This window comes from Rhinoraja longicauda, chromosome 1 (assembly GCF_053455715.1).
Source record: "Rhinoraja longicauda isolate Sanriku21f chromosome 1, sRhiLon1.1, whole genome shotgun sequence".
Classification (NCBI taxonomy): Eukaryota; Metazoa; Chordata; class Chondrichthyes; order Rajiformes; family Arhynchobatidae; genus Rhinoraja; species Rhinoraja longicauda.
In genome coordinates, this window is record NC_135953.1 from 45,671,507 (window position 1) to 45,698,313 (window position 26,807).

The 26,807-nt window shown below is 42.5% G+C and overlaps 1 protein-coding gene across 1 annotated transcript in view; it reads left to right on the plus strand.

The window, feature by feature from the left end:
* parp8 (poly (ADP-ribose) polymerase family, member 8) overlaps positions 1–26,807 on the plus strand; it is a 377,738-nt gene that overhangs the window by 283,952 nt on the left and 66,979 nt on the right. Inside the window, exons 13-14 of the mRNA XM_078396674.1 lie at positions 7,622–7,675; positions 7,760–7,855. Of these exons, the coding sequence (XP_078252800.1) occupies positions 7,622–7,675; positions 7,760–7,855 (150 nt within the window). The remainder of the gene's footprint in view (positions 1–7,621; positions 7,676–7,759; positions 7,856–26,807) is intronic.

Below are 26,807 nucleotides of genomic sequence, written 5' to 3' on the forward strand. Positions count from 1 at the left end.
TTTATGTATTTTGGTTTCACCATGTAGAAATTACAGCTGTATTTATACATAGAAATACAGAGGCTACACTTCAAGATGCAAACCACTGGTTAGTTGCAAAAATAGGATGGCCAGGTTACAGTTTGCCAAGAAGTACTTAAAAGAGCAACCACAGTTCTGGAAAAAAAGGTCTTGTGGACAGATGAGGTAAAGATTAACTTATGTCAGAGTGATGGCACGAGCAAAGTATGGAGGTGAGAAGGAACTGCCCAAGATCCAAAGAATAACACCTCATCTGTGAAACACGGTGGTGGGGGTGTTATGGCCTGGACATTTTAAGGCTGCTGTAGGTACTGGCTCACTTATCTTCATTGATGATACAACTGCTGATGGTAGTAGCATAATGAATTCTGAAGTGTATAGACACATCCTATCTGCTCAAGTTCAAACAAATGCCTCAAAACTCATTGGCCTGCGGTTCATTCTGCAGCAAGACAATGATCACAAACATACTGCTAAAGCAACAAAGGAGTTTTTCAAAGCTAAAAAATGGTCAATTCTTGAGTGGCCAAATCAATCACCCGATCTGAACCCAAATGATCATGTCTTTTATATGCTGAAGAGAAAACTGAAGGGGACTGGGCCCCAAAACAAGCATAAGCTGAAGATGGCTGCAATACAGGCCTGGCAGAGCATCACCAGAGAAGACACCCAGCAACTAGTGATGTCCATGAATCACAGACTTCAAAAAAAGCAGTCATTGCATGCAAAGGATATGTAACAAAATTCTAAACATGACTACTTTCATTTTACATGACATTGCTGTGTCCCAAACATTATGGTGCCCTGAAATGGGAGGACTATCTTTAAACACTGCTGTAATTTCTACATGGTGAAACCAAAATGTATATAAATGGCCCTTATTTAAATCTGACAATGTGCACTTTAACCACATGTGCTTTTTTTCTATTACAAATCTCAAATTGTGGAGTACAGAGGCAAATAAATAAATGATAGGTATTTGTCCCAAACATTATGGAGGGCACTGTAGTATCTCAATAATACAGCAGTGTGAAGCAAGGTTTTGGACTGTCACAGATATATGTATTGAATTTTTAGGGGGTTTAGCGGGTTGATATTTTGGATATCATTGTGATACACTCTCTGGAGAAAAAATGGTCTCAATAATTTCCCCTATTTGACAACATACTTTCTATTGACTCAGAAATAAACAGCTCATACAGCAGCATTCAATGATTACTTTGGTAAAAGGAGGTAAGAAGAAAAGGGCACCAATGTAGTTTTCAGCCATTCTGTGTTTCTTTGCTCAATAATGGTTATCAGCATTCTGATGATTACTGATTAACGTTTAGCTGAGACATCAAGTGCTGTCCCTGGAAGGGGGTTTCAAATTTCTACCTCCCTCTTTCTGTGGAAGTAATTACTAACTTCGCTCCTGAAAAAGGTTTTAACTTTGCAACTTTTCCTTGGAAATAAAAATAGATTCTATCTATCCTCTCAGTGAAAATAGTCTCTCTCTACTCCACCTGTTTCTCTTAAAGACCCCAAATTTGTGATCAGTAGCAGGGTAGAAATGCTGCACAGTAAGTGGATTACTTTCCTTATTCCAACACATTAACCTACATTGACTGAGGGATAAGATATACATGCATTTTCTGAAGGATAAGATATATGTGCATTTCTGAGGGATAAGATGTAAGATATTCATTTGTATAGACATGGGCTGATTAGGGATATCCAACAAGGTTTTGTACAAGATCGTGTCTCACGAGTCTTATTGCGTTTTCTTTTTGAAGATGTGACCAGAAAGCTTGATGAAGGCAGAGCTGTAGATGTCAATATGGATTTCAGCAAGGCACTTGACAAGGTTCAGCATGGTAGGCTGCTCTGGAAGGTTAGATCACATAGGATCCAAGGAGAGATAGCCGATTGGATAGAACATTGGCTTAATGGAAGGAAGCAGTGGGTGATGGTGGAAGATTGTTTTTTTTGGACTGGAGGCCAAGTGGTGTGCCTCAGGGTTTGGTGCTGGGCCCATTGCTGTTTGTCATCTACATCAATGATTTGGATGAGAATGTTCGGCATGATTAGCAATTTTGCAGATGACACTCAAGTGTGTGGTATTGTAGGTTGTGAGGATGGTTCTCAGAAATTGCAGCAGGATCTTGCCACTGGTAAGTGGGCTGAGGAATGTTTGATGGAATTTAATACAGAGAAGTGTTAGGTGTTGCATATGGGGCGTTTAACCAGGGCAAGACCTATACAGTGAATGGCAGGGCTCTGGGAAGTGTTGTCAAGCAGAGGAATCTAGGAGAGCAGGTACATATTTCCTTAAAAGTGGTGTCAATAGACAATAGACAATAGGTGCAGGAGTAGGCCATTCAGCCCTTCGAGCCAGCACCGCCATTCAATGCGATCATGGCTGATCACTCTCAATCAGTACCCCGTTCCTGCCTTCTCCCCATACCCCCTCACTCCGCTATCCTTAAGAGCTCTATCCAGCTCTCTCTCTTGAAAGCATCCAACAAACTGGCCTCCACTGCCTTCTGAGGCAGAGAATTCCACACCTTCACCACTCTCTGACTGAAAAAGTTCTTCCTCATCTCCGTTCTAAATGGCCTACCCCTTATTCTTAAACTGTGGCCCCTTGTTCTGGACTCCCCCAACATTGGGAACATGTTTCCTGCCTCTAATGTGTCCAATCCCCTAATTATCTTATATGTTTCAATAAGATCCCCCCTCATCCTTCTAAATTCCAGTGTATACAAGCCCAATCGCTCCAGCCTTTCAACATACGACAGTCCCGCCATTCCGGGAATTAACCTAGTTCCCTAGTTAACAGATAGATAATATGGTCATGAAGGCATTCAGCACATTGGCCTTCATCAGTCAGAATATTAAGTATAGAAGTTGAGAGGTTAAGTTGCAGTTGCATAAGACATTGGTGAGTCCACATTTAGAGTATTATGTTAGGTTTCGGTCACCCTATAATAGGAACGATGTGGTTAAGCGGGAAATGGTGCAGAGACAATTTACGAGAATATTGCTCGGAGTCAAGGGCCTGAACTTTTGGGAGTGGTTAGCAGACTACAACTTTATTCTTTGGATCAGGGGGGAATGAGGGGATATTCTTATAGAGGTGTATTAAGTCATGAGAGGGAAAATGCACAGAATCTTTTATCCAGAGTAGGGGAATCAAGAACCAGAGGACGTAGGTTTTAGGTGAGAGGGGAAAGATTTCATAGGAACCTATGGACATTTGGACAGGTGCATGGTTTTGAAAGATATGGGCCAAACGCAGGCAGATGGTACTCGTGTAGATGGGGCATGTTAGTCAGCATGGACAAGTTGGACTGAAGGGCCTGTTTCCACGCTATAAGACAATATTAGTCTATGATAGTAATTTCAACCCCAGAGTATCATGACCAAACCGCCCAAAGCCTTTCACCATCTACAAGGTTAAATTAAACATCTGTTAAAGATTGATTTTTAAAACTCTCAACATTGTTTATAAACTCCTGTGAGGTCTCCCTTCACCCTCTATAACCACCTTCCACACAACAACCCACCTCTTCCAGCAGGCCGATCATCTGCCTTAGTTTCTCTTTTAGGCACAGTGTCAAATTTTGATTGATTATATCCATGTGAATCACTTTGGGCTATTTTGCTACCTTAAAGCTACTACATAACTACAAATGATGGTTGTTGTTCCACAGCAGCTTCTTCATTGGTAGGTCTCATGGAAACCACTGTGTAAAATGCTGTGTACACAGCCAGCATCGTTGCAAATTCTTGCTGACTCAGCAGGGCACATGTTTACAGCTATGAGTAACACGCTGACTGAGGGACTAAAACATCAAATTTCCATCTGCTCAGCCTTGGACCAGATAGTTTCGCTCTGAGTTCTACACAGCTGATGTATCTATATATTTGTTTAAATATAGTTTTAAAAGAACCATGTTGATTAAGTGTTATTGCAGCTGTCTTTTCATGTTGAATCTTTAATGTGAAGGGATTTTTTTTCATCTACTTTCACCATTGCAAAATTTAAAGGAAACAGGCAATTTTTGGTAAATTGGTTAGTGGAAAATGAGATTGTTACTAATAATAATTTCAACAGTGTCGTCCACTAGCCACCCCAAAGCCTTTCACTCTTTATTAGGGCACGTCAGCAGTGTGCTGGATTGCTTGCTGCTTCCTTGAGTGCTCCATTATCTGTCAAAATGTGCGGCACAGCACAAGGTAAAGAAAGCCCAATTGATTTGGTACACCATAAATAACCATAAACATTCACTTCCTACATGATAATGCATAATGGCTGCAGTGTGCATCATCTAAAAATTCACTGCAGTTAGTCACTCAAGCTACTCCAACAGCATCGAGAGGGAGATGATGAGCAGGCGAGGACTCTATTCCGTGGAGCGCAGGAGGATGAAGGGTGATCTTAGACAATAGACAATAGACAATAGGTGCAGGAGTAGGCCATTCAGCCCTTCGAGCCAGCACCGCCATTCAATGCGATCATGGCTGATCACTCTCAATCAGTACCCCGTTCCTGCCTTCTCCCCATACCCCCTCACTCCGCTATCCTTAAGAGCTCTATCCAGCTCTCTCTTGAAAGCATCCAACGAACTGGCCTCCACTGCCTTCTGAGGCAGAGAATTCCACACCTTCACCACTCTCTGACTGAAAAAGTTCTTCCTCATCTCCGTTCTAAATGGCCTACCCCTTATTCTTAAACTGTGGCCCCTTGTTCTGGACTCCCCCAACATTGGGAACGTGTTTCCTGCCTCTAATGTGTCCAATCCCCTAATTATCTTATATGTTTCAATAATCTTAAAGAGGTGTACAAAGTCATGAGAGGAATAGATAGGGTAGATGCACAGAGACTGTTGCCCAGAGTAATGTAATTGAGAACCAGGTGAAATATGTTTAAGGTCAGGGGGGAAAGATTTAATAGGAACCTCAGGGGTAACTTTTTCACACAAAGTGTGGTAGGTGTAGGGAACGAGCTGCCGGAGGAGGTAGTTGAGGCAAGTACTATTGCAACTTTTAAAGGACTAGTGCACATGGGGCATGTTGGCCGGTGTGGGCAAGTTGGGCCACGCTGTATGACTCTATGACCTCCAAAACCACCAACCTCTCTCTACCTGCAAGAGGGACAAATTCAGCAGGTGCATGGAACATTGCACCTGTAGGTTTCTTTTCAAGTCACTGACCTGACTTAGAAATAAAATTGCTGTTTCTTTATCAATGCTGGGTGTAAATCTTTGACTTCCTTCCCCAAAATGACTGTGGGTGTACCTTCACCCACAGGTCAAAAGGACTATGAATCATAGAGTCGTGGGCAGACAGCACAGTGGTACAGCTTGTGGAGTTGTTGCCTCAGTGCTCCAGTGACTCGGGTTCAACCCTGACCTCCAGTGCTTTCTGTAAAGAATTTGTACATTCTTCCTTTTACTTCATTGGTTTCCTCAGGATGCTCTGGTTTTCTCCCACATTTCAAATGCATGCAGGTTGGTGGGTTGATTGGCCACTTTAAATTGTACTTACAGTGTAGGTGAGCATTGGAAGCTGGGGAGGGAGCTGATGGGAATGTTCGGCAAGTAAACATGGTGTGAATGTAGGTTTGGTGGAGATGTGTGCTTGATGGCCAGTGCAGATTTAATAGGCCGAAGAGTTTGTTCAGCAGCTGTCTGACACTCTGTGACTGCAGTCGATCAAAAGCCAGCTCACTACTCAGTGCAATGGACAGAGCCACTAAATTTGGCCTTGCAAGTAATGCACAGATGCACAGAAAAAAGACACTCAAATAATGCAATATTGTGATTACCTATTAATTATATTGTTTTATATATTTGATAAATCTCATCTGTTGACACAGGCAATTGTATCAGAAATATTATGGACATTTCAGTGAGTAAAAGGCAGATTTTAAAAGATCAAACAGTTGAAGAGTATAGAAAGCTACTGAGAGATATGGCTGAATTTACCTCTGGACCTGTAATGGAGGGTGAACTGTTGCTCTGTCGCTTCTTATGATCCTTGAGGAGGAAAGCCGTGAGTCTGGCACTCCTCGTGAGCCTTACCTTTTTAAATCTAGAACAGAAGTTATGAACTTTCTTAGCAGATTAGAGTTCATAAATTCATAAGTTATAGCAGCAGAGTTAGGCCATTTGGCCCATCGTCTACCCCACCATTCAATCATGGCTGACCTATCTTTCCCTCTCAACCCTATTCTCCTTCCTTCTCCCCATAACCCCTGACACTCGTACTAATCAAGAATCTATCAATCTCCGCCTTAAAAATATCCATTGACTTGGCCTCCACAGTCTTCTTTGGCAAAGAATTCCACAGAATCACCACCCTCTGACTAAAGAAATTCCTCCTTGTCTCCTTTCTAAAGATACATCCTATTATTCTGAGGCTTTGGTTGGATCACAAGAGGCTGCTTTTGGCAGATCTTTTTTGAAAAACCTTCAAGTGCTTCAGGTGCTTCTGAACAGCAACTGAATGTTTGGATGGGATGCGAGTGCAAAAATGTTTGCTCCCTCACCAAAGGCTATTGTTTTGCCAGAAACCTCGTGCTTTTGTTGCATTAATAAACATCTCCTGCCCATCCCAAAGCATTGTTCCAATTTTACCTCTAACTGTAAATGTTTGATCCTATATCTATTACAGCAACATTAAGCTTCTAGATGTGTAGGAAAATAATTGCAGATGCTGGTACAAATCGAAGGTATCACAAAATGCTGGAGTAACTCAGCAGGTCAAGCAGCATCTAGGAGAGAGGGAATGGGTGACCTTTTGGATGGAGACCCTTCTTCAGTCTGAAGAAGGGTCTCGACCCAAAACGTCACTCAATTCCCTCTCTCCTAGATGCTGCCTGACCTGCTGAGTTACTCCAGCATTTTGTGATACCTTAGGCTTTCTAGATAACTTTTTCACACAAAGGGTGGTGGGTGTATGAAATAAGGTGCTAGAAGAGTTAGTTGAGGTAGAGACTATCACAGTATCACAAATTAGACAGGTACATGGATAGGACAGGTTTCGAGGGATATGAGCCAAATGCAGGCAGGTGGGACTAATGAAGATGGGACATGTTGGTCGGTGTGGGCAAGTTGTGCTGAAGGGCCTGTTTCCAAGCTGTATGACTGACTCTATGTAGGGGAAAGAAAGGTTTTAAAAAATGTTGTTTTGAGTCAGATCAGGGTTGTGAGAGAGTATCCATGTGGCTTCAGGAATAGCTTTGCATTTGGAAAGCAAAATATTTCATGTCATCGGAATAAAAAAATTCAAGATATTGAGTATACTTTTTTATATAAAATGCTGGGAACCGTATTGGTGCCTTAGCTAACATAGTTTCTTCATGAGATTGAAAATGTTACATCAGAAAACATGATGGCTCAGTTGGGGTTTGATCAGGAGCTCTCCCTAATCCAAGTAACTTGCTTCAGATGAAAATCTGTCTGCAGGTGAAATGGTTCCTCCAATTATGACAGAATCGGCAAACTCTGGATCTTTCCTGATGAATTGAGAAATGTAATTTGCTGTTAGCATGACCACTGTTGGATTTAATGGTTATATTTATTATTCTCTTTTCATTCCTTTTTCCCTTTAGTCTGGCTTTAATGTGAAAACACTGGTATCAAGGGAGCATGGATTTCTCGTGCAGGTAAGGAGCTTATCAGCATTATTTCTTCCAACCATTAACACGGCTGTTACTTTCTTCTAATTAACAAGACCTTATTCTGTTCAGACAATTGAATATGCAGAGCAGCGCATACCAGTCCTCAACGAATACTGTGTCGTGTGTGATGAGCCTCATGTCTTTCAGAATGGACCAATGCTCCGGGTGAGTGGAACTTCACTTCCATTTACTTTAAACATAATTGTGTGTTTTGATGCAGTATACACTCAGAGATGAAAATGTAGATGAATGAGAAAAGAAACAAATTAAATGGGTGTTGACATTTTTTTGCTCAGCAGCTGAAAATCAGAAATGTTTTTGAATGACTTCACTTGCCTGCTTCTCATCGAAACATAGAAAAATAGGTGCAGGAGTAGGACATTCGGCCCTTCGAGCCAGCACCGCCATTCAAAATGATCATGGCTGATCATCCAAAATCAGTACCCCATTCCTGCTTTTTCCCCATATCCCTTGATCCCTTTAGACCTAAGAGCTAAATCTAACTCTCTCTTGAAAACATCCTGTGAATTGGTCTCCACTGCCTTCTGTGGCAGAAAGTACTACAGATTCTGAACTCTCTGGGTGAAAAAGTTTTTTCTCATCTCAGTCCTAAATGGCCTACCCCTTATTCTTAAACTATGACCCCTGGTTCTGGACTCCCCCAACATCGGGAAATTTTTTGCTGCATCTTGCCTGTCCAATCCTTTAAGAATTTTATGTTTCCATAAGATCCCCTCTCATCTTTCTAAATTCCAGTGAATACAAGCCCAGTCGATTCATTCTTTCATCAAATGTCAGTCCTGCCATCCCGGGAACTAACCTGGTGAACCTACGCTGCACTCCCTCATTAGCAATAATGTCCTTCCTCAAATTAGGGACCAAAATTGCACACAGTACTTAGGTGCGGTCTCACCAGGGCCCTGTACTACTGCAGTAGGACCTCCTTGCTCCCAAACCCTTATCCTCTCGCGAGGAAGGCCAACATGCCATTAGCTTTCTTCACTGCCTGCTGTACCTGCAGGCTTACTTTCAGTGACTGATGTATAAACATACCCAGGTCTCGTTGCACCTCCCCTTTTCCTAATCTGACACCATTCAGATAATAATCTGCCTTCCTTTTCTTGCCACCAAATTGGATAATCTCACATTTATCCACATTATATTGCATTTGCCATACATCTGTCCACTCACCCAACCTATCCAAGTCACCCTGCAGCCTCATAGCATCCTCCTCGCAGCTCACACTGCCACCCAGCTTTGTGTCATTCGTAAACTTGGAGATATTACATTTAATTCCCTCGTGTAAATTGTTAATATATATTATAAATAAATGGGGTCCCAGCACCGAGCCTTGCAGCACCCCATTAGTCACTGTCTGCCATTCTGAAAAGCACCCACGAATTCATACTCTTTGCTTCCTGTCTGCCAACCAGTTCTCCATCCATGTCAATACCGTTCCCCCATTACCATGTGCTCTAATTTTGCACACAAATCTCTTGTGTGGGACCTTGTCAAAGGCTTTTTGAAAGTCCAGATACACCACATCCACTGGCTCTCCCTTATCCATTCTACTTGTTCTCTGTTCATTTATGCAATCTGCTTTGATGTATTTTATGGGTTTCAAGTGGGGTAGCACTGCCACGTGAAAGGCGGGATGATGGCAGATTTACAACACTATATGGCACAGATGGAGATAACTCAACTCATCGTACTTGTGCCACTCTTTGGTAAAGACATGCGATCTTTAGATCTTGAAACGCTATCTTTAAATTTGCTGGTGACACAACCACTGCCGTTGAACAAGTAACATGTAATGACGAGTCAGTGCATCGGAGGGAGATTGGTAATGTGATTGAATGGTGCCAGATCAACAACCGTGCTCTCAACACGAGATGCTGGACTAACACAGCGGGTCAGACAGCAACCATGGAGAACATGGCCAGGTGATGTTTCGTGTTGAAACCTATCTTTAGATTGATGGGAGGGAGGGGGGGGGGGGGTGGAGGACAAAGCAAGCCAGGTTATAGGTGAACACAGATGAAGGGGTTTTGATAGGTAGATGGTTGTACAAACGACAGAACTGACCACACACAATTGGTGTGAGACAAAAGGAAAGTTGTGAATTGTGCAGCTGGAGGATTGACGAGGTGCGAATACTTTAGGAGCGTTAGTGGAGGGGGGGGGGGGGGGGAGGGAGATATAGGTGCAAGGACAGCCAAGGTTCAGGGGAGGGGTGGCATGAGGGAAAAGAAAAGGGGGGGTTTAATGTGAAAAAAGGGGAGGGGTGCGTTTGTAGATGTTATTTAATGTTGGAGTATTCAATGTTCATACCATTGGACTTGTAAGCGACCCAACTAAAGATGCAGTGCTGTTCCTCCAGTTTCCTTTTGGCCTCTCACTCAGGCAATGGGGGTGGCCCAGGACACAAGGGTCTGTATGGAAAGGGGAATTAAAATAGTTAGAAACCGAGAGTTCCCACGGGCCTTGGCGAACAAAGTGCAAATGTTGGGCAAAATGTTCACTGGGCCTACGCTTTGGTCTCGCCAATGAACAGGAGGGCACTTTGGGAACAGCGGATGCAGGTAGATGAGGTCCACGTGAACCTCTGTCTTGCCTGGAAGAACTGCTGGCATCCCTGGATGGAGGTGAGAGAGGAGGTATAAGGACGGACCAAAGGAAATGTCTCCTGCATTTGCAGGGGGGGAGTACCTGGTGAGGGGTGGGTTGGGTGGGAAAGGATGAGTGAACCAAAGAGTTGCAGAAAGTTAGGAAAGAGAGTTGTAAAGGGGTGCAGATGGGATTACTTGCGTATGTTGTTAAATTTCAACAGAGGGTTTTGCCAAATGTACCAGCTCGTGTACAACTGCAGGATGCACATACTGTGTGAGCCACCAGATACCCAGGTTTGATTCTGATTATGGGTGCTGTCTGTGCAGTGTTTGTTCATTCTCCCTGTGATTGCGTGGGTTTTCTATGGGTCCTCTGGTTTCCTCCCACATTCCAAAGACGTTCAGGTCCGTAGGTTAATTACCTTCTGTACATTGTGCCTGGTATGCAGGATATAACGTGTTCTGGTGATAGACACAAAGTGCCGGAGTAAGGCAACATCTCTGGAGAAAACATAGAAACATAGAAAATAGGTGCAGGAGGAGGACATTTGGCCCTTCGAGCCTGCACCGCCATTCATTGTGATCATGGCTGATCATCCACAATCAGTAACTTGTGACTGCCTTCTCCCCATATCCCTTGATTCCACTAGCCCCTGGAGCTCTATCTAACTCTCTTTTAAATTCATCCAGTGAAGTGGCCTCCTGCCTTTTGTGGCAGATAATTCCACAAATTCACAACTCTCTGGGTGAAAAAGTTTACTTCTCACCTCAGTTTTAAATGACCTCCCCTTTATTCTTAGACTGTGGCTCCTGGTTCTGGACTCCCCCAACATTGGGAAAAAATTTCCTGCTTCTAGCTTGTCCAGTCCTTTTATAATTTTATACATCTCTATAAGATCCCCTCTCATCCTTCTAAACTCCAGTGAATACAAGCCCAGTCTTTCCAATCTTTCCTCATAAGACAGTCCCGCCATCCCGGGGATTAACCTCGTGAACCTATGCTGCACTGCCTCAATAGCAAAGATGGCCTTCCTCAAATTAGGAGACCAAAACTGCACACAATACTCCAGATGTGATCTCACCAGGGCCCTATACAACTGCAGAAGGACCACTTTTACTTCACCTCTTACCGTCTCCTCTTACTTCACCTTCTATGCAAGTTCTTTAAATCTCAGCGCTTTGGCTAAACTATGGCAACATCTTTGGTTCAGCAGTCACTTTTACCAGGATTATTTATTCCACACAATTCACAAAATCAAGGCATCTTCGTCTGTAGGTTCTTGGCATTCTATTTTAATCTTAGCCATTAGTATTTTTTAAATTATACTACTATTACACATACATTTTCATTAAAGTTGGATCATTTCTGCAGACATTTTCACTGTTTTGCTTGGCACCATGAAATGGAAACAGATACAAAATGTTGAACATCTAGGTGTTGGGAAACAGTGACCTTCAGAGCAACACCTAAGCCAAGCTCCCTGTGTTTACAGTACAGAGCAGTTTCACTGATGGCATAGCCGTTGGAGAACAGATAACACCTTGTGCTCAATCTATCGTGGATATATCACTGTAATAGAGGTAGGGCAAGGGTAACAAACATAACAGCTGTGGTTGCAACTCAAATTAGTTATTTCCAGCTCGTAGTTGTATTTCATACATCAAATAAAACAAAGAGGCTTCTAGTCTCACAATAATCATCTTAAATAGAAATGGTATTTGTACGAGACAGATTTATGTTGCGTTTTGTAATTAAAACGGATTTTTTTGTTTAATCTTAATTACAACCATGGGGCTTTAAGATGCTGTCTCAATTTAATCCTTTCAGATTTGTTAACTCATCTGAGAGAACTATTCCTGATGGTAATGGAAAGACTTCATACATTTTCTATCCTTAAGTAAATCATAAAAGCATTCAAAAAGAATATGTCACAATTTTGCTCGGGCCTATTAAGGGAAATCTTCTTACTATTTTTATCAATTGCTAAACACTTGCCGAGCAAAGGAAATCTGTCCTCAAAATGTCAGTATGTTTTCACTGTTGCTTTGCAATCTCTAATACTTCTATCAGGAAATCACTCCTGTGCTGACATAACTAGTTCAAAAGAACTTAAAAGTAAGATATTAAACGCCTTGGAATTATTCAAATACTGTTGAAAAGTTTGAAACTTAACTGTCAGTTGAGCATAATTCCAAAAGTGTGGTCCCAATCCATGGGTCATCATTGTGGTATATGCATTTTTGCAAAGAGTGCAGAATGTTGTTTAAGTGCAGATTTCCATTCAACTCGTTTTTTTAAAATCTTTATTGGGTTGTCTCAGGAAACAGGGTTGGAGTAGCTGAACAGTTTTGGAGCCCAGGGCAGGACCATGATTTGGGAAAGTTTGGGAAATAAGACTCAACTCTGCAAGGAAGGTTTAAATGGGTGATTGATGTTAGCCTGGACTCGGTGGGTAAAAAGGCCTGTTTCCATGCTGTATTTCCAAACTAAACTAAGCTTGCTAATTACATCAGCCAAAAACGACTGTAAATAACTTGTATGCTTTCTGAATTACTGCTCCATCAGTGCTTTGGTTATGCCGTTGGTGCAAATAACGGCGAATTAGCTCATTTAGGCCATGCTTTGCTGAATCACCTAACTAAGCTAAATGTCCCATCCCTAACCACCCACCACTCCTCCAATCTTGATTTAGTCCCAATCAAGATTGTTCCTAAAAATAGTTAGCTTTGTAATACTCAATTCTGTTTAACTTTGTTCAGATTTCTTTCTCATCCCGAAAAAATGCAACAGTGCATGAGATGTATGACATTAAAAAAAACTCATGATGGGAAGGTGTAAATTATTATTTTTATCAAAGTTAAAGACAGAGTATGAAAGAACTAATCATCCACTTTGTCATGTGTCATCACAGTGTACAATGATTTTCTGAAAAAGTGCAGGATTAGTTTATTGATTCCATTTATTTGGTTAGTAGGAGTGGGGGAGGAGCATTGTTAGCTAACTAATTAAAAAATCCAAATCAGGAAACTTTGCCTCTGTTTTCGTCACCCTAGGATCTCTGGCCACTAGAACATCTGGGAGAAGGAAGATACAAACAATCTCCCAGATGTTCTAGTAGCCAGAGATCCTAGGGTGACGGAGGAACTGAAGGAAATTCACATTAGGCAGGAAATAGTGTTGGGTAGACTGATGGGACTGAAGGCTGATAAATCCTCAGGGCCTGATGGTCTGCATCCCAGAGTACTTAAGGAGGTGGCTCGCGAAATTGTGGACGCAAAGGTGATCATTTTGCAATGTTCTATAGATTCAGGATCAGTTCCTGTGGATTGGAGGATAGCTAATGTTATCCCACTTTTTAAGAAAGGAGGGAGAGAGAAAAAGGGAAATTATAGACCAGTTAGTCTGACATCAGTGGTGGGGAAGATGCTGGAGTCAATTATAAAAGACGAAATTGCTGAGCATTTGGATAGCAATAACAGGATCGTTCCGAGTCAGCATGGATTTACGAAGGGGAAATCATGCTTGACTATTCTTCTGGAATTTTTTGAGGATGTAACTAGGAAAATTGACCGGAGAGAGCCGGTGGATGTGGTGTACCTCGACTTTCAGAAAGCCTTCGACAAGGTCCCACATAGGAGATTAGTGGGCAAAATTAGAGCACATGGTATAGACAATAGACAATAGGTGCAGGAGGAGGTCATTCGGCCCTTCGAGCCAGCACCGCCATTCAATGTGATCATGGCTGATCATTCTCAATCAGTACCCCGTTCCTGCCTTCTCCCCATACCCCCTGACTCCACTATCCTTAAGAGCTCTATCTAGCTCTCTCTTGAATGCATTCAGAGAATTGGCCTCCAGTGCCATCTGAGGCAGAGAATTCCACAGATTCACAAATCTCTGACTGAAAAAGTTCTTCCTCATCTCAGTTCTAAATGGCCTACCCCTTATTCTTAAACTGTGGCCCCTTGTGCTGGATTCCCCCAACATTGGGAACATGTTTCCTCCCTCTAACGTGTCCAACCCCTTAATAATCTTATACGTTTCGATAAGATCTCCTCTCATCCTTCTAAATTCCAATGTATACAAGCCTAGTCGCTCCAGTCTTTCAACATATGACAGTCCCGCCATTCCGGGAATTAACCTAGTAAACCCACGCTGCACGCCCTCAATAGCAAGAATATCCTTCCTCAAATTTGGAGACCAAAACTGCACACAGTACTCCAGGTGCGGTCTCACTAGGGCCTTGTACAACTGCAGAAGAACCTCTTTGCTCCTATACTCAACTCCTCTTGTTATGAAGGTCAACATTCCATTGGCTTTCTTCACTGCCTGCTGTACCTGCATGCTTCCTTTCAGTGACTGATGCACTAGGACACCCAGATCTCGTTGTACGTCCCCTTTTCCTAACTTGACACCATTTCAGATAATACTCTGCCTTCCTCACACTTATCCACATTAATACTGCATCTGCCATGCATCCGCCCACTCACACAACCTGTCCAAGTCACCCTGCAACCTCATAGCATCTTCCTCACAGTTCACACTACCACCCAGCTTTGTATCATCTGCAAATTTGCTAATGGTACTTTTAATCCCTTCATCCAAGTCATTAATGTATATTGTAAATAGCTGCGGTCCCAGCACCGAGCCTTGCGGTACCCCACTAGTTACTGCCTGCCATTCTGAAAGGGACCCATTTATCCCCACTCTTTGCTTTCTGTCTGTCAACCAATTTTCTATCCATGTCAGTACCCTACCTCCAACACCATGTGCTCTAATTTTGCCCACTAATCTCCTATGTGGAACCTTGTCAAAGGCTTTCTGAAAGTCAAGGTACACCACATCCACCAGCTCACCCCTGTCAATTTTCCTGGTTACATCCTCAAAGAATTCCAGTTGATTAGTCAAGCATGATTTCCCCTTCGTAAATCCATGCTGACTCGGAACAATCCTGTTACTGCTATCCAAATGCTCCGCAATTTCATCTTTTATAATTGACTCCAGCATTTTCCCCACCACTGATGTCAGACTAACTGGTCTATAATTTCCCGTTTTCTCTCCCTCCTTTCTTAAAAAATGAGACAACATTCTGAAAGGGACCCATTTATCCCCACTCTTTGCCCCACTCAATGTATTGGGTGGATGCTGCCTGATCTGGTATATAGGAAAGATGAAGAGGGATATTGGCCAAACACAACCATATGGGACTAGCTTAGATGGGGCATCTTGGTTGGCATGGTCGTGTTGGGCCAAATGGCCTGTTTCTGTGCTGTATGATTATGACATCCTGGAGGTATCACAAAATGCTGGAGTAACTCAGCAGGTCAGGCAGCATCTAGGAGAGAGGGAATGGGTGACGTTTCGGGTCGAGACCCTTCTTCAGACTGATGTCGGGGGGACGGGACAAAGACAGGATATAGGTGGAGACAGGAAGACAGTGGAAGATCTGGGAAGGGGGAGGGGGGGGAAGAGAGGGACAGAGGGACTATCTAAAGTTGGAGAAGTCAATGTTCATACCGCTGGGCTGCAAGCTGCCCAAGCGAAATATGAGGTGCTGTTCCTCCAATTTCCGGTGGGCCTCACAATTTGCGCTGAGCCTCACTCTGACAATGGAGGAGGCCCATGACAGAAAGGTCAGGCTGGGAGTGTGAATGGGAGTTGAAGTGCTCAGTTGAAGTGGTTAAGGCGGACTGAGCGAAGGTGTTGAGCGTAACGATCGCCGAGCCTGCGTTTGGTCTCGCCGATGTAGAGAAGTTGACATCTAGAGCAGCGGATACAATAGATGAGGTTGGAGGAGGTGCAGGTGAACCTCTCTGTCTCACCTGGAAAGAATGTTTGGGTCCTTGGATGGAGTTGAGGGGGGAGGTAAAGGGACAGGTGTTGCATCTCCTGCGGATGCAGGGGAAAGTGCCTGGGGAGGGGGTGGATTGGATAGGAAGGGATGAGTGGACCAGGGAGTTACGGAGGGAATAGTCTCTGCGGAATGCAGAAAGGGGAGGAGATGGGAAGATGTGGCCAGTAGTGGGGTCCTGTTGGAGGTGACGGAAATATTGGAGGATGATTTGTTGGATCCGCTGGCTGATGGGGTGGAAGGTGAGAACGAGGGGGATTCTGTCCTTGTTACGAATGGAGGGAGGGGGAGCAAGAGCGGAGCTGCGGGATATAGAGGAGGCCCTAGTGATAGCCTCATCTATAATGGAGGAGGGGAAGCCCCGTTTCCTAAAGAATGAGGACATCTCTGATGCCCAAGTGTGAAACACCTCATCCTGGGCACAGATGGGGCGTAGACGTAGGAATTGGGAGTAGGGGATAGACTTTTTGCAGGAGACAGGGTGGGAAGAAGTGTAGTCCAGATAGCTGTGCGAGTCAGTGGGTTTATAGTAGATGTCAGTCACTAGTCTGTCTCCTGTGATGGAGATGGTGAGGTCCAGAAACGGGAGGGAGATGTCAGAGATAGTCCAAGTATATTTAAGAGCAGGATGGAAATTGGTGGTGAAATGTATGAAGCCAGTGAGTTCTGCATGGGTACAAGAGGTAGCACCAATGCAGTCGTCAATGTATTTGTGATACCTTCGATTTGTGATACCTGCATCTGCAGTTATTTTCCTACATGACATCCTGGAGTATGGCTTTATCTAGGTGAATTATTCACAATTAATAACTGAATCCCTGTTTCAAATACTTTAATTTCCTCATGTGGCACCTCTTAAACAAGCCAGATTTGTGCATCGTGCATGGTTTTTGTCAGTATATCTCGTCAATTGTAATTCTTGATGTGCAGATTATTTTGACATCTCTGTTAGGATCATGATATTTTCTTTTTGCTTTGCTCCATTGTGTGGGATTCTTGCTCCCATTGGAAACCTCTGTAACCACCTTCTGCCAGACTTTTGGGTATGGTACAGTAAGCATACAAGGTTCTGTGGCCTCTAGAGCACACAAGCCCTTCCCTCTCTGCAGCCCTTTGAGATAACAATTATCTCCTCCACGATATGTGTTCATACATTGAGGAATGTGCCTTTGTGTGTGAAGTGTCAAAAGACGCATTACATTGAGTCGTGTCTTCATGGTGATCCCATTCTTTTTTCGAGGGTGACCTGATATGCCATTGGTGATATATGCAATTATGTTTCAGTACACCTAACATTGGTGAAGTTTGACCTCTGGGAAAAGAAAAAAAGGATTGAATAAACGTATCAAGATGGTTTTACCTTTAAATTAAAATATGTTCTTCATTCTTTAATCGAGTTGAAGGCCTGAGCATTTAATTGGCAAATTATTTCTAAATTTCCTTGCATGTTAATAAATGTATAAAATTGCACAGTTGGCCTTTAGCCAATCTGGAGTTCTAATTGTTCAATATCACCTTAAAAATACAGGGCAATTAAGCTGAAGATGACATAAATCTTGCTATTCTCAAGAAGGAAATGCGCTGGATTTTATTTTAATGTCCCCTGTGAAAAGAAAACTTTGCACATTAGTTAATTGCTGTCACAGCACCTTTTAGTCCCATTTACCCAGTATATTCATAATTGATGTGAATTTTGCAGTTGATGTCTTTACATCAGCATAAACAAGAAAGAATGATTTGGATATATATATATAAAGCCCTTCACTATGTCACAATTTTGCAAACATTACAACAAAGCACTGGTATTGAACAGTCTCTGTTAATTTGCTGAAATGAACACAAGGTGTGCAGTCCAATCTCACATCTGGCAGAAGCTCATCTTGTCCTTAGTCCATAGCTGATGCCTGAAGTCAGATTCGTGCCACATTGATTTGACTAGCTTCTCATAAAATCTGTGTGACTATCTTCCTTGGTTAAATCTAATCAAGCAGGAAACTCCAGCACAATCTCTCATAAGTCTTAGATAGACACAAAATGCTTGGGTAACTCAGCGGGACAGGCAGCATCTCTGGAGAAAAGGAATGGGTGACGTTTCGGGTTGAGATCCCTCTTCAGACTGCCTGCCAGGATGAACTATCCTGAGTTAGTTTGAACTTGAGCATGCATAAGAGATATTTGTGGGTTGATTTTCACCCCTTCTTATCCAAACAAGGCCACAGGCTGTTAAATTATTGATGAATAAATATTGCAGTGTTCACATCAGTAACCATTTAGCCAAGTGTCTGACATGCCCCATGTACATCACCGTCCTATAAAGTAATTCTAATCTCAAAAGTATTTTTATGCAAAATCTCAGAAGCCCCAAATATCCACCTCTCAACCCCCCCCCCCACCCCCACACACACACGCACATTTAAGATTGGTTCTGCTCTTGTGTGTAGGAAGGAACTTCCTAGAGAATAAACATTGGTGACATTTCGGGTCAGCAGAACCCTTCTTCAAACTTTGCAATAAAGGGTCTTTGATCTGTCACCTCTTCTTTTTCTGCAGAGATGCTGCCTGACTCACTGAGGTATTCCAACTTTTTGTGTCTATCTTTGGTTCGGATCTTGTTGGATTGGGACTTTACACAATTTAGATTTCCAAGGACGTTCCTTGCTTTTAATTGACTTCATTCTCTTGTCTTAAGTCGATTTTGTCTGGTTATTGGATGTGCTAATCTTGACAATTTCATGTGGATTTGAGACTATCTGGAAGAAGAGCTGGACGTTGAGGTTTACCAGGCTTCAATAATAGCAGTGTGTGCCAGATGGCAGCAGATGAGGAGTGCTGCTGGTGAAGGCCACATACAGCGGGGTATACAGTGCAAGGCAGGAGTCAGCTCAGCAAAACACAAAGTGCTGGAGTAACTCAGCAGGTCAGGTAGCATCTATGGAGGGAATGGATAGGCAACATTCAGAAGGGGGAGAGAAAACAGAAGGGAAGAGAAAACTGTAAAAGAGACGTGGGGGTGGGATAAAGACATGCAAGTGATAGGTGGATACAGATGAGGGGATGTGGTTTGATTGTCAGAAGGGTGGGTAAGTTTAGTTTAGAGATACAGTATGGAAACAGCCCCGTCGTCACACCAAGTCCACGCCGACCAGTGATTCCCGGAAACAAGTTCTAGTCTACAGTCTAGGGACAATTTGCGGAAACCAATTAACCTGCAAATCTGCACGTCTTTTGAATGCGGGAGGAAACCGAAGCATCCGGGGAAAACCCATGCGGTCACAAGGAGATGTTCAAAATCCATACAGACAGCACCCATAGTCTGGATCAAACCCAGGTTTCTTGTTTTGTAAGGCAGTAATTCTACTGCTGCACCACTGTGCTGCCGTTTATTTAAGGAGCAGTGCTTCAGGACATTGCACTGAAGTGTTTTACAGCAAGGGTTGTTGATTCCCAGGCCAGAATCAAGCTTTGCCTCCAACTGTAAGAGTCACTGCATTTCTCAAACACATTCAACCTGTAGCAGTGGACATTGTTGGCATCTTCCATTTAGCAATTTCAGATATTTTTATTGGTGTTAGCTGCTCATTAAAATGTACTCTCACCTTACTGCAAGGCATTATCATGGAGAGACCTGGCAACCTCAGGAGCAGAAATTATAGTTCTCAGAAGATAGGAAGATAGGAACATAATTTCCACATCCACTCTATCGATGCCTTTCATTATTGTATAAGTTTCAAATAGAAGCTGCCCTCTAGTGGGCATATTTTCAGTTTCCCACACTTGACAGTACCTGGGAAGCAGAGCCTTTATTTAGTGGATAAAATGCTCACGTGGATCAAAATCTCAGTCATAAAGGTAAAAGTGTACTTATCACTAGGAATTTGAAAAGTTGATAGACCTCCTTGAAAATTAGTCAGGAATCCAGTATCATAATGTGCGGCATTATCTAAGCATGTCTGCAAGATAACTGAAATTTCTTGCATTGTTCAAATGTCTCCATAATAGGAATTAAACATTGCTGGAGAGGATTTGGAGCCCATCCAACTTTTTATACCCCCTGCTGTGTAGAAAAGTGTCTTGGAATGTGACATTTTAATTGATCCATTAAATAATTTAACAGAATTGAAAGAAGTATAACATTGACAGAAGGTATTTTAAAACCCACATGGGTACATTATATCATAAGAAAATAACTGCAGATGAAGGTATTTATTCACAAAATGCTGGAGTCAGCAGGTCAGGCAGCATCTCAGGAGAGAAGGAATGGGTGACGTTTCAGAAGAAGGATCTCGACCCGAAACGTCACCCATTCCCTCTCTCCTGAGATGCTGCCTGACCTGCTGAGTTACTCCAGCATTTTGTGAATAAATACCTTCGATGGGTACATTATATCTATCACTTATGTAATATGGCGCAACAATTAAAAGGTGGCGATGTTAGTCGTATTCTGCCTGCCTTTTTTCCTTTGTTTCATCAAAATTTAATGGTTCAAGGGATTCAAAGGACAGTAAGCAGCAATTTGTCACAACCCTGGAATATTGTTACATTTTCTAATGCAGCCGTGGATGTGATAGATCTTTATCATTATTTCACCAACCTCCTGTGTGTATTTTGACAAAATGAGGCTGAATTCATTTCTTGGATTGACGTGATATTCAAGTCAAATATCAATGAAGCAACAAGAAATTCCATTGTAATTTGGAAATGGAATAAGAAGTAGGTTGAAAGGTAGGAGTCGTGATGCTGAATAACTAGAAAAGCTGATTAGATTGTTGAATAGATCGCTTGGGCATCCATTCTTTTTAATATATATTTATGAACTCTGTTCGGAACCTCAGTGCAAATGCTTTAAATTATCAATGATTGAAGAAGTGGATGGGCAGTCTGTCAAGTTTCAAAAGGTACTCACTGACTGACACAGTGTGTGAGATAAATTGTGTGAGTGGAGGAGAAGTGACTGAATTTCAGTGCAGTTAAGTGTAAGGCAAGTAGCAGTAAAAAATGGAATGGCATGTATTATGTCAAAATAATTAAGCATGAAGTGAAAATATACCAGTAGGCTTGGATTATGGCATACCCTGTTAATAAGAGCAGTATATTTAATTACATTGCAAAAATCTACCCGGGGTGAGTTGAAATCAGGTTAGACTGCTTGAACATCACTTGGAATGTGTTTGAGACCAGTAGACCTTCAGAATAGGGCAATCACCATTGAAGTTAAAGGTGAAACTTGAATCCACAGGAGTAGATGATGAGAAAAGGTGGTAATGATAAGCTGCCCATTTTCGAAAGAAGTCAGCAACAGATATATTTTTACTATGGATCAGTCTGAAGAAGTGTTTCGACCCGAAACATCACCCATTCCTTCTCTCCAGTGATGCTGCCTGTCCAGCATTTTGAGTTTACCTTTGATTTGAACCAGCATCTGCAGTTCTTTCCTACACATTTATACGATGGTTATTTCTGAGAACTGTTTTAAGTAGTTTTTTTGTACACCTTTCCTCTAATTGGGAGTTTTCTACCCAGGCAACAATCATGTAGAAACAAGGAACCGCAGATGCTGGTTTACAAAAAAAGACACAATGTGCTGGGTAACTCATTGGGCAGCATCCCTAGAGAACATGGATAGGTGACATTTTTAGTGGGGATCTTTCTTCGGAATGATTGTAACGGGTGGGGGGAAGAAAACTAGAAGAGAGGAGGGGCAGAACAAAGTGTAGCAGATAATCTTGTTCATATATTTTAATTGCCATGCTGAACTCTCTCCACCTACTCCCCAACAGCTACATTTTAAATAAACTGTTCCATGTGAAATATTGAACAAAACACAAAGTGCTGGAGGAACTCAACGCTCAGGCACAATCTGTGGAGGCAACAGACATGATGTTTTGGGATGGAACCCTTCTTTGGACCCATTTACCAAATTTAACTTGTTTACATGCATAGACATGTTGGCACTGATAAGTAACCAGAAATAACCATCTTTATCCTGTTCCATTTCTGAATATTACTGGTGCGCGATTACTTTAAGAACAAGAAAGAACATAGCTAGTGATTTTAATCAGGAATCAGTGAACCATTCTGTATATCATATCTCCAGAAGGAGCAACAAAACTATTATTAAATATTCATTGTGAACAACAACTGAGGATTGAAGTCAGTGAGGTATGCAATGAATATCACTTAGCTTCTGTTAATAGCAACACATCTTCAACCCGTAGATAGCTGAGCTAGTTTTAAATTTTAATTGAAATTAAATCCTAATCAAATTATCTGTCTTCCATCACCAATTCCAGAAGGACAGTGAGAATCTCTCTAAAAAGTAGTGTAGATTAATTGGGAGTGAATTGAATTTGTTTTCAGCTTCAGTTTTAGTTTTAGAGAGACAACGCAGAAATTTATCTGTCTTCCATCACAATTCCAGGAGGACAGTAGGAATCTCTCTAAAAAGTAGTATCGATTAATTGGAAATGAATTGAATTTGTTTTCAGCTTCAGTTTTAGTTTTAGTGATACAGCACAGAAACAGGATCTTCGGCCCACCGAGTCTGCCCCCACCAGCGATTCCCGTACACACTGGGGATAATTTACAATTTTTACCAAAGCCAAATTAACCTACAAACTTGTACGTCTTAAGGGTGTGGCACCCAGGGAAAACCCACACGGTCACAGGGAGAGCATACGAACTCCGTACAGACAGCACCCGCAGTCAGGATTGAACCCGGGACTCTGGCCCTGTCAGGCAGTAACTCTACCTCTGTGCCACTATGCCACCGCAACCAATCAACATGGAAATGCATGAGGTTCATCAAAGGATATTCATGTGCTGCTTATTAAAGCAAATATGGAACTCATGCAGAGTTCCTATACCTATCGTGGATGATAATGGCCTCTTTCCAGAATGGGAAACCAATAATGGATTCTGGTCAAATGTCGGTTTACACCAATCTCTCTTTGGTCTTGTATTCTACCCCTGACTAATGGCATTGAACTATCAGGCACAACATGGTCTGGAAAGGAAAGCTGGAATTAGGGAAGTCCTCTTGATTTTCACTAAATTTGATGTGATCTTGAAAGCACATAGGTCAAAAAAAGAGGACATGGGAAATATATAAAAATATACCTTCATGTGCATTTAGTACTTGCAAATGTAACTCTGATGCACATAGGTCAGTTGAACATAAAATATGTATAAATTATGTGTAGGAAAGAACTGCAGATGCTGGTTTAAATCAAAGGTAGACACAAAACGCTGCCGTAATGCAGCGGGACAGGCAGCATCTCCGTAGAGAATGAATGGGTGACGTTTCAGGTCGAGACCCTTCAGACTGATGTCAGGGGAGTGGGCGGGACAAAGATAGAATGTAATCAGAGACAGTAAGACTGGCGGGGAACTGGGAAGGGGGAGGGTTGGAGAGAGAGGGAAAGCAAGGACTATTTGAAGTTAGAGAAGTCAATGTTCATACCTCTGGGATGTAAGCTACCTCAGCGAAATATGAGGTGCTGTTCCTCCAATTTGCCCTGGGCCTCACTCTGACTATGGAGGAGGCCCAGGATAGATAGGTCAGATTGGGAATGGGAGGGGGAGTTGAAATGCTGAGCCACCAGGAGATCAGGTAGGTTAAGGGGGACTGAGCGGAGGTGTTCAGCAAAACGATCGCCGAGCCTGCGCTTAGTCTCGCCGATATACAGAAGATGTATATATTAAGCAAGTGTACATGCTCTATGCTTGTGAGTGAAAGAAAAACCTGGATTTCCAAAGCAGTGCTAAATGAATTTTCAGAACCAAGTAAAACAAGCATGAGTGTTGACAACTCATCCTTTATTTGTCCCTCACGTGTTAGGTTCGTGTTGATGTGAGAATTTTGAAATGTTCAAGAGAAGGTACCTGGAAGGAAGCCCATCCTGCACAAATACGATTTCAGTGATCTTCCATTACTGATACAGAGCAAGATAATGCAGTTATTAGTGTTAGACTATAGCTTTCTACTTACTCCATTCAGAGAGATGGGGTGCTTTGTTCCAGAAAAGATTGGTATTTGAAGACATTTAAGATTGTTAAAATAATTCTATATGGTCCACATAAATGACATGGTTGAGAAGGGTAGTATACAAGGATAGACACAAAATGCTGGAGACACTCAGCTGGACAGGCAGCATCTCTGGAAAGAAGGAATGGGTGACGTTTTTTGGTCGAGACCCTACTTCAGGCTGAGGTACCCAAGGGTTTCATAAGAAAGATTATCCTTTTCTAAGTGGAAACTACGTGTAAATTCACATAAAATATTCAAATGGGAGCTTAAGGGATTGCTGAAGGTAGCCAACTCTGTCAAATAAAGTTGCCGAATGTTTTGGGAGGATTTTCTTCAAGGGCTGGGCAAGAATTAATAAACATTATAGGCAAGAACAGCATATTTTCATCAGAAAACACTGTTAAACACCAGCATTTAGACCTTAGTGAATAAGCATTGAAACAGGCTCTTCGACCCACTGAGTCTGTGCCGACCAGTAATCATCCCGTACACTAGCACTGTTCTACACAATAGGGATATTTTACAATTTATAGAAGCCAATTAACCTACAAACCAGTACGTCTTTGAAGTGTGGGAGGAAACCAGAAAATGACACTGTCACAGGGAGAATGTACAAACGTTGTACAGGCAGCAGGATCAAACCTGGGTCTCTGGCACTGCAGAGCAGCAATTCTAATGCTGTGCCACTGTGCCGGCCATTTAAGAAGTTTTTGGATGAGTACTTAAATTGCCTTAGCTGGGTCAAATAATGAGCAATGGGATTATTACGGAAAGGTGTCCACTGATCAACATGGACAGGTTGGACCAAGCAGTTTCCATGTGTATCTTGTTCCTGAACTACAGCCAAAACGGTACACGATAGCGCAACAATTTTAGGCCCACCTTACTCACACCTCTCAAGTTTCATTGAAATTGGTGTTATATTTTTAGTTATTCACATTTTAAAGTTTAAATCTATCTCCTAGGGAGGGAGTGGGGAGGGATGGTGGGGGGGGGGAGGAGGGAGGATAAGGGGGGTTGAGGGGAATGGAGTGGGGGAGAGGGGAATGGGGAGGGGGTGGGGGGAGGGGGAAGGAGAAGGGAGGATAAGGGGGGTTGAGGAGGATGGAGCTGCACCAATGCATGAGGTATGGGCCCAACGGGTCTACTTGGTCTAGTATGATTCTATTATTGTCTGGAAATATAACAGCATCAAGGGCCTGGGGTACAATAGCACTGGCACTGGAGGGAGATAGGGTGAGAAAATAGCCTCTGCATGATGGTCGGACTGCCTGTGATCCTGAATGTCATTGACTGCAGAAAATAGCCTCTGCATGATGGTCGGACTGCCTGTGATCCTGAATGTCATTGACTGCAGAAAATGATTTCTGAATGTACATATCAGCTCTGAATTCTACCACAGCAGAAAGTAATCAGTGACCAGGTGGCAGGCGACTTTAGCCAGAACATCATATGGGTCAATGCCTTGGTATCCTGGCTGCAGTAAAGATGCCTTCATTCTGTGACAGGATGTTGTACCATCTGCTTTTGAACCATTATTAAAAAAATCAAAGGAAGGACACTAAACAACAAAGGCCAGGAGCTGACAACATTGCTCTTGAAACTGATGTTCACATTGTGTATGGTGGGCAAGATATATTCAAGAATGGCACATTGCCATCACATAATGTGATGGAGTAGGCCACCTCCATTTTCCTGGATAAGGCTGGAAGATTTGTTTATGGTTTTGTCTGCTGTATGCTGGAGAACCTGTGTGCTGCGGGATTTGGATGAAAATGTATGAGGGTTGATTGGTATGTTGCGCAGATGACACAAATATTGGCAGAGTTGTGGATTATGAGGAAGGTTGTCAAAGGATTCAGCAGGATATGGACCAGTTGGAAATATGGGCAGATAAATGGCAGATGGAGTTTATCAAGACAAGACAAAGTGAGCTGTTGCACTTTGGGAGGTCAAATGTCAAAGGAAAGTACACAGATAATAGCAGGATGCTTAGGAGCATTTATGTATGGAGGGATCTTGGGTGCAATTCACAGCTCACTGGAAGTTGTAAAACAAGTAGATAGCGTGGTAAAGATGGTGTATGGCATATTTACCCTGGGTATAAAAGTTGGTACGTCATGAGACTGTGGTAGGTACATGGAATGTGCTGCCTGGGGAAATGTCAGAGCAGATATGATAGCATTACTTTAAAGGAGATTAGACAGGGACATAAACAGATAGGATTGCAGGGATATGGATTAAATGCAGGCAGAAGAGATTAGGCAATGGTTACAGCACAGACACTGTGGGCTGGTGGGCCTGCTACTGTACTGTTCTGCGTTCCAAGTTAAGTGAATGTGCAAGGACGTGGCAGATGCAATATCATGTGAAAACAAGGGAGGTCATCCACTGCCATGGAAAACTGCTCATTTTTTAAATGATGAGAGATTGAAAGGTGAACCCAGAATTAATTACTCAAAGTTAACATGCAGGTACACCAAGCAATTAGGAAGGCAAATAATATGTTGGTTTCTGTCATTGACGAATTTAAGTGCAAAAGTAAGACTCTGATTGCAGTTATATCAGGCCTTGTTGAACATACCCAGGATATGTCACGGTCTGGTCTCACTAATGAAAGAAAAAGTCAC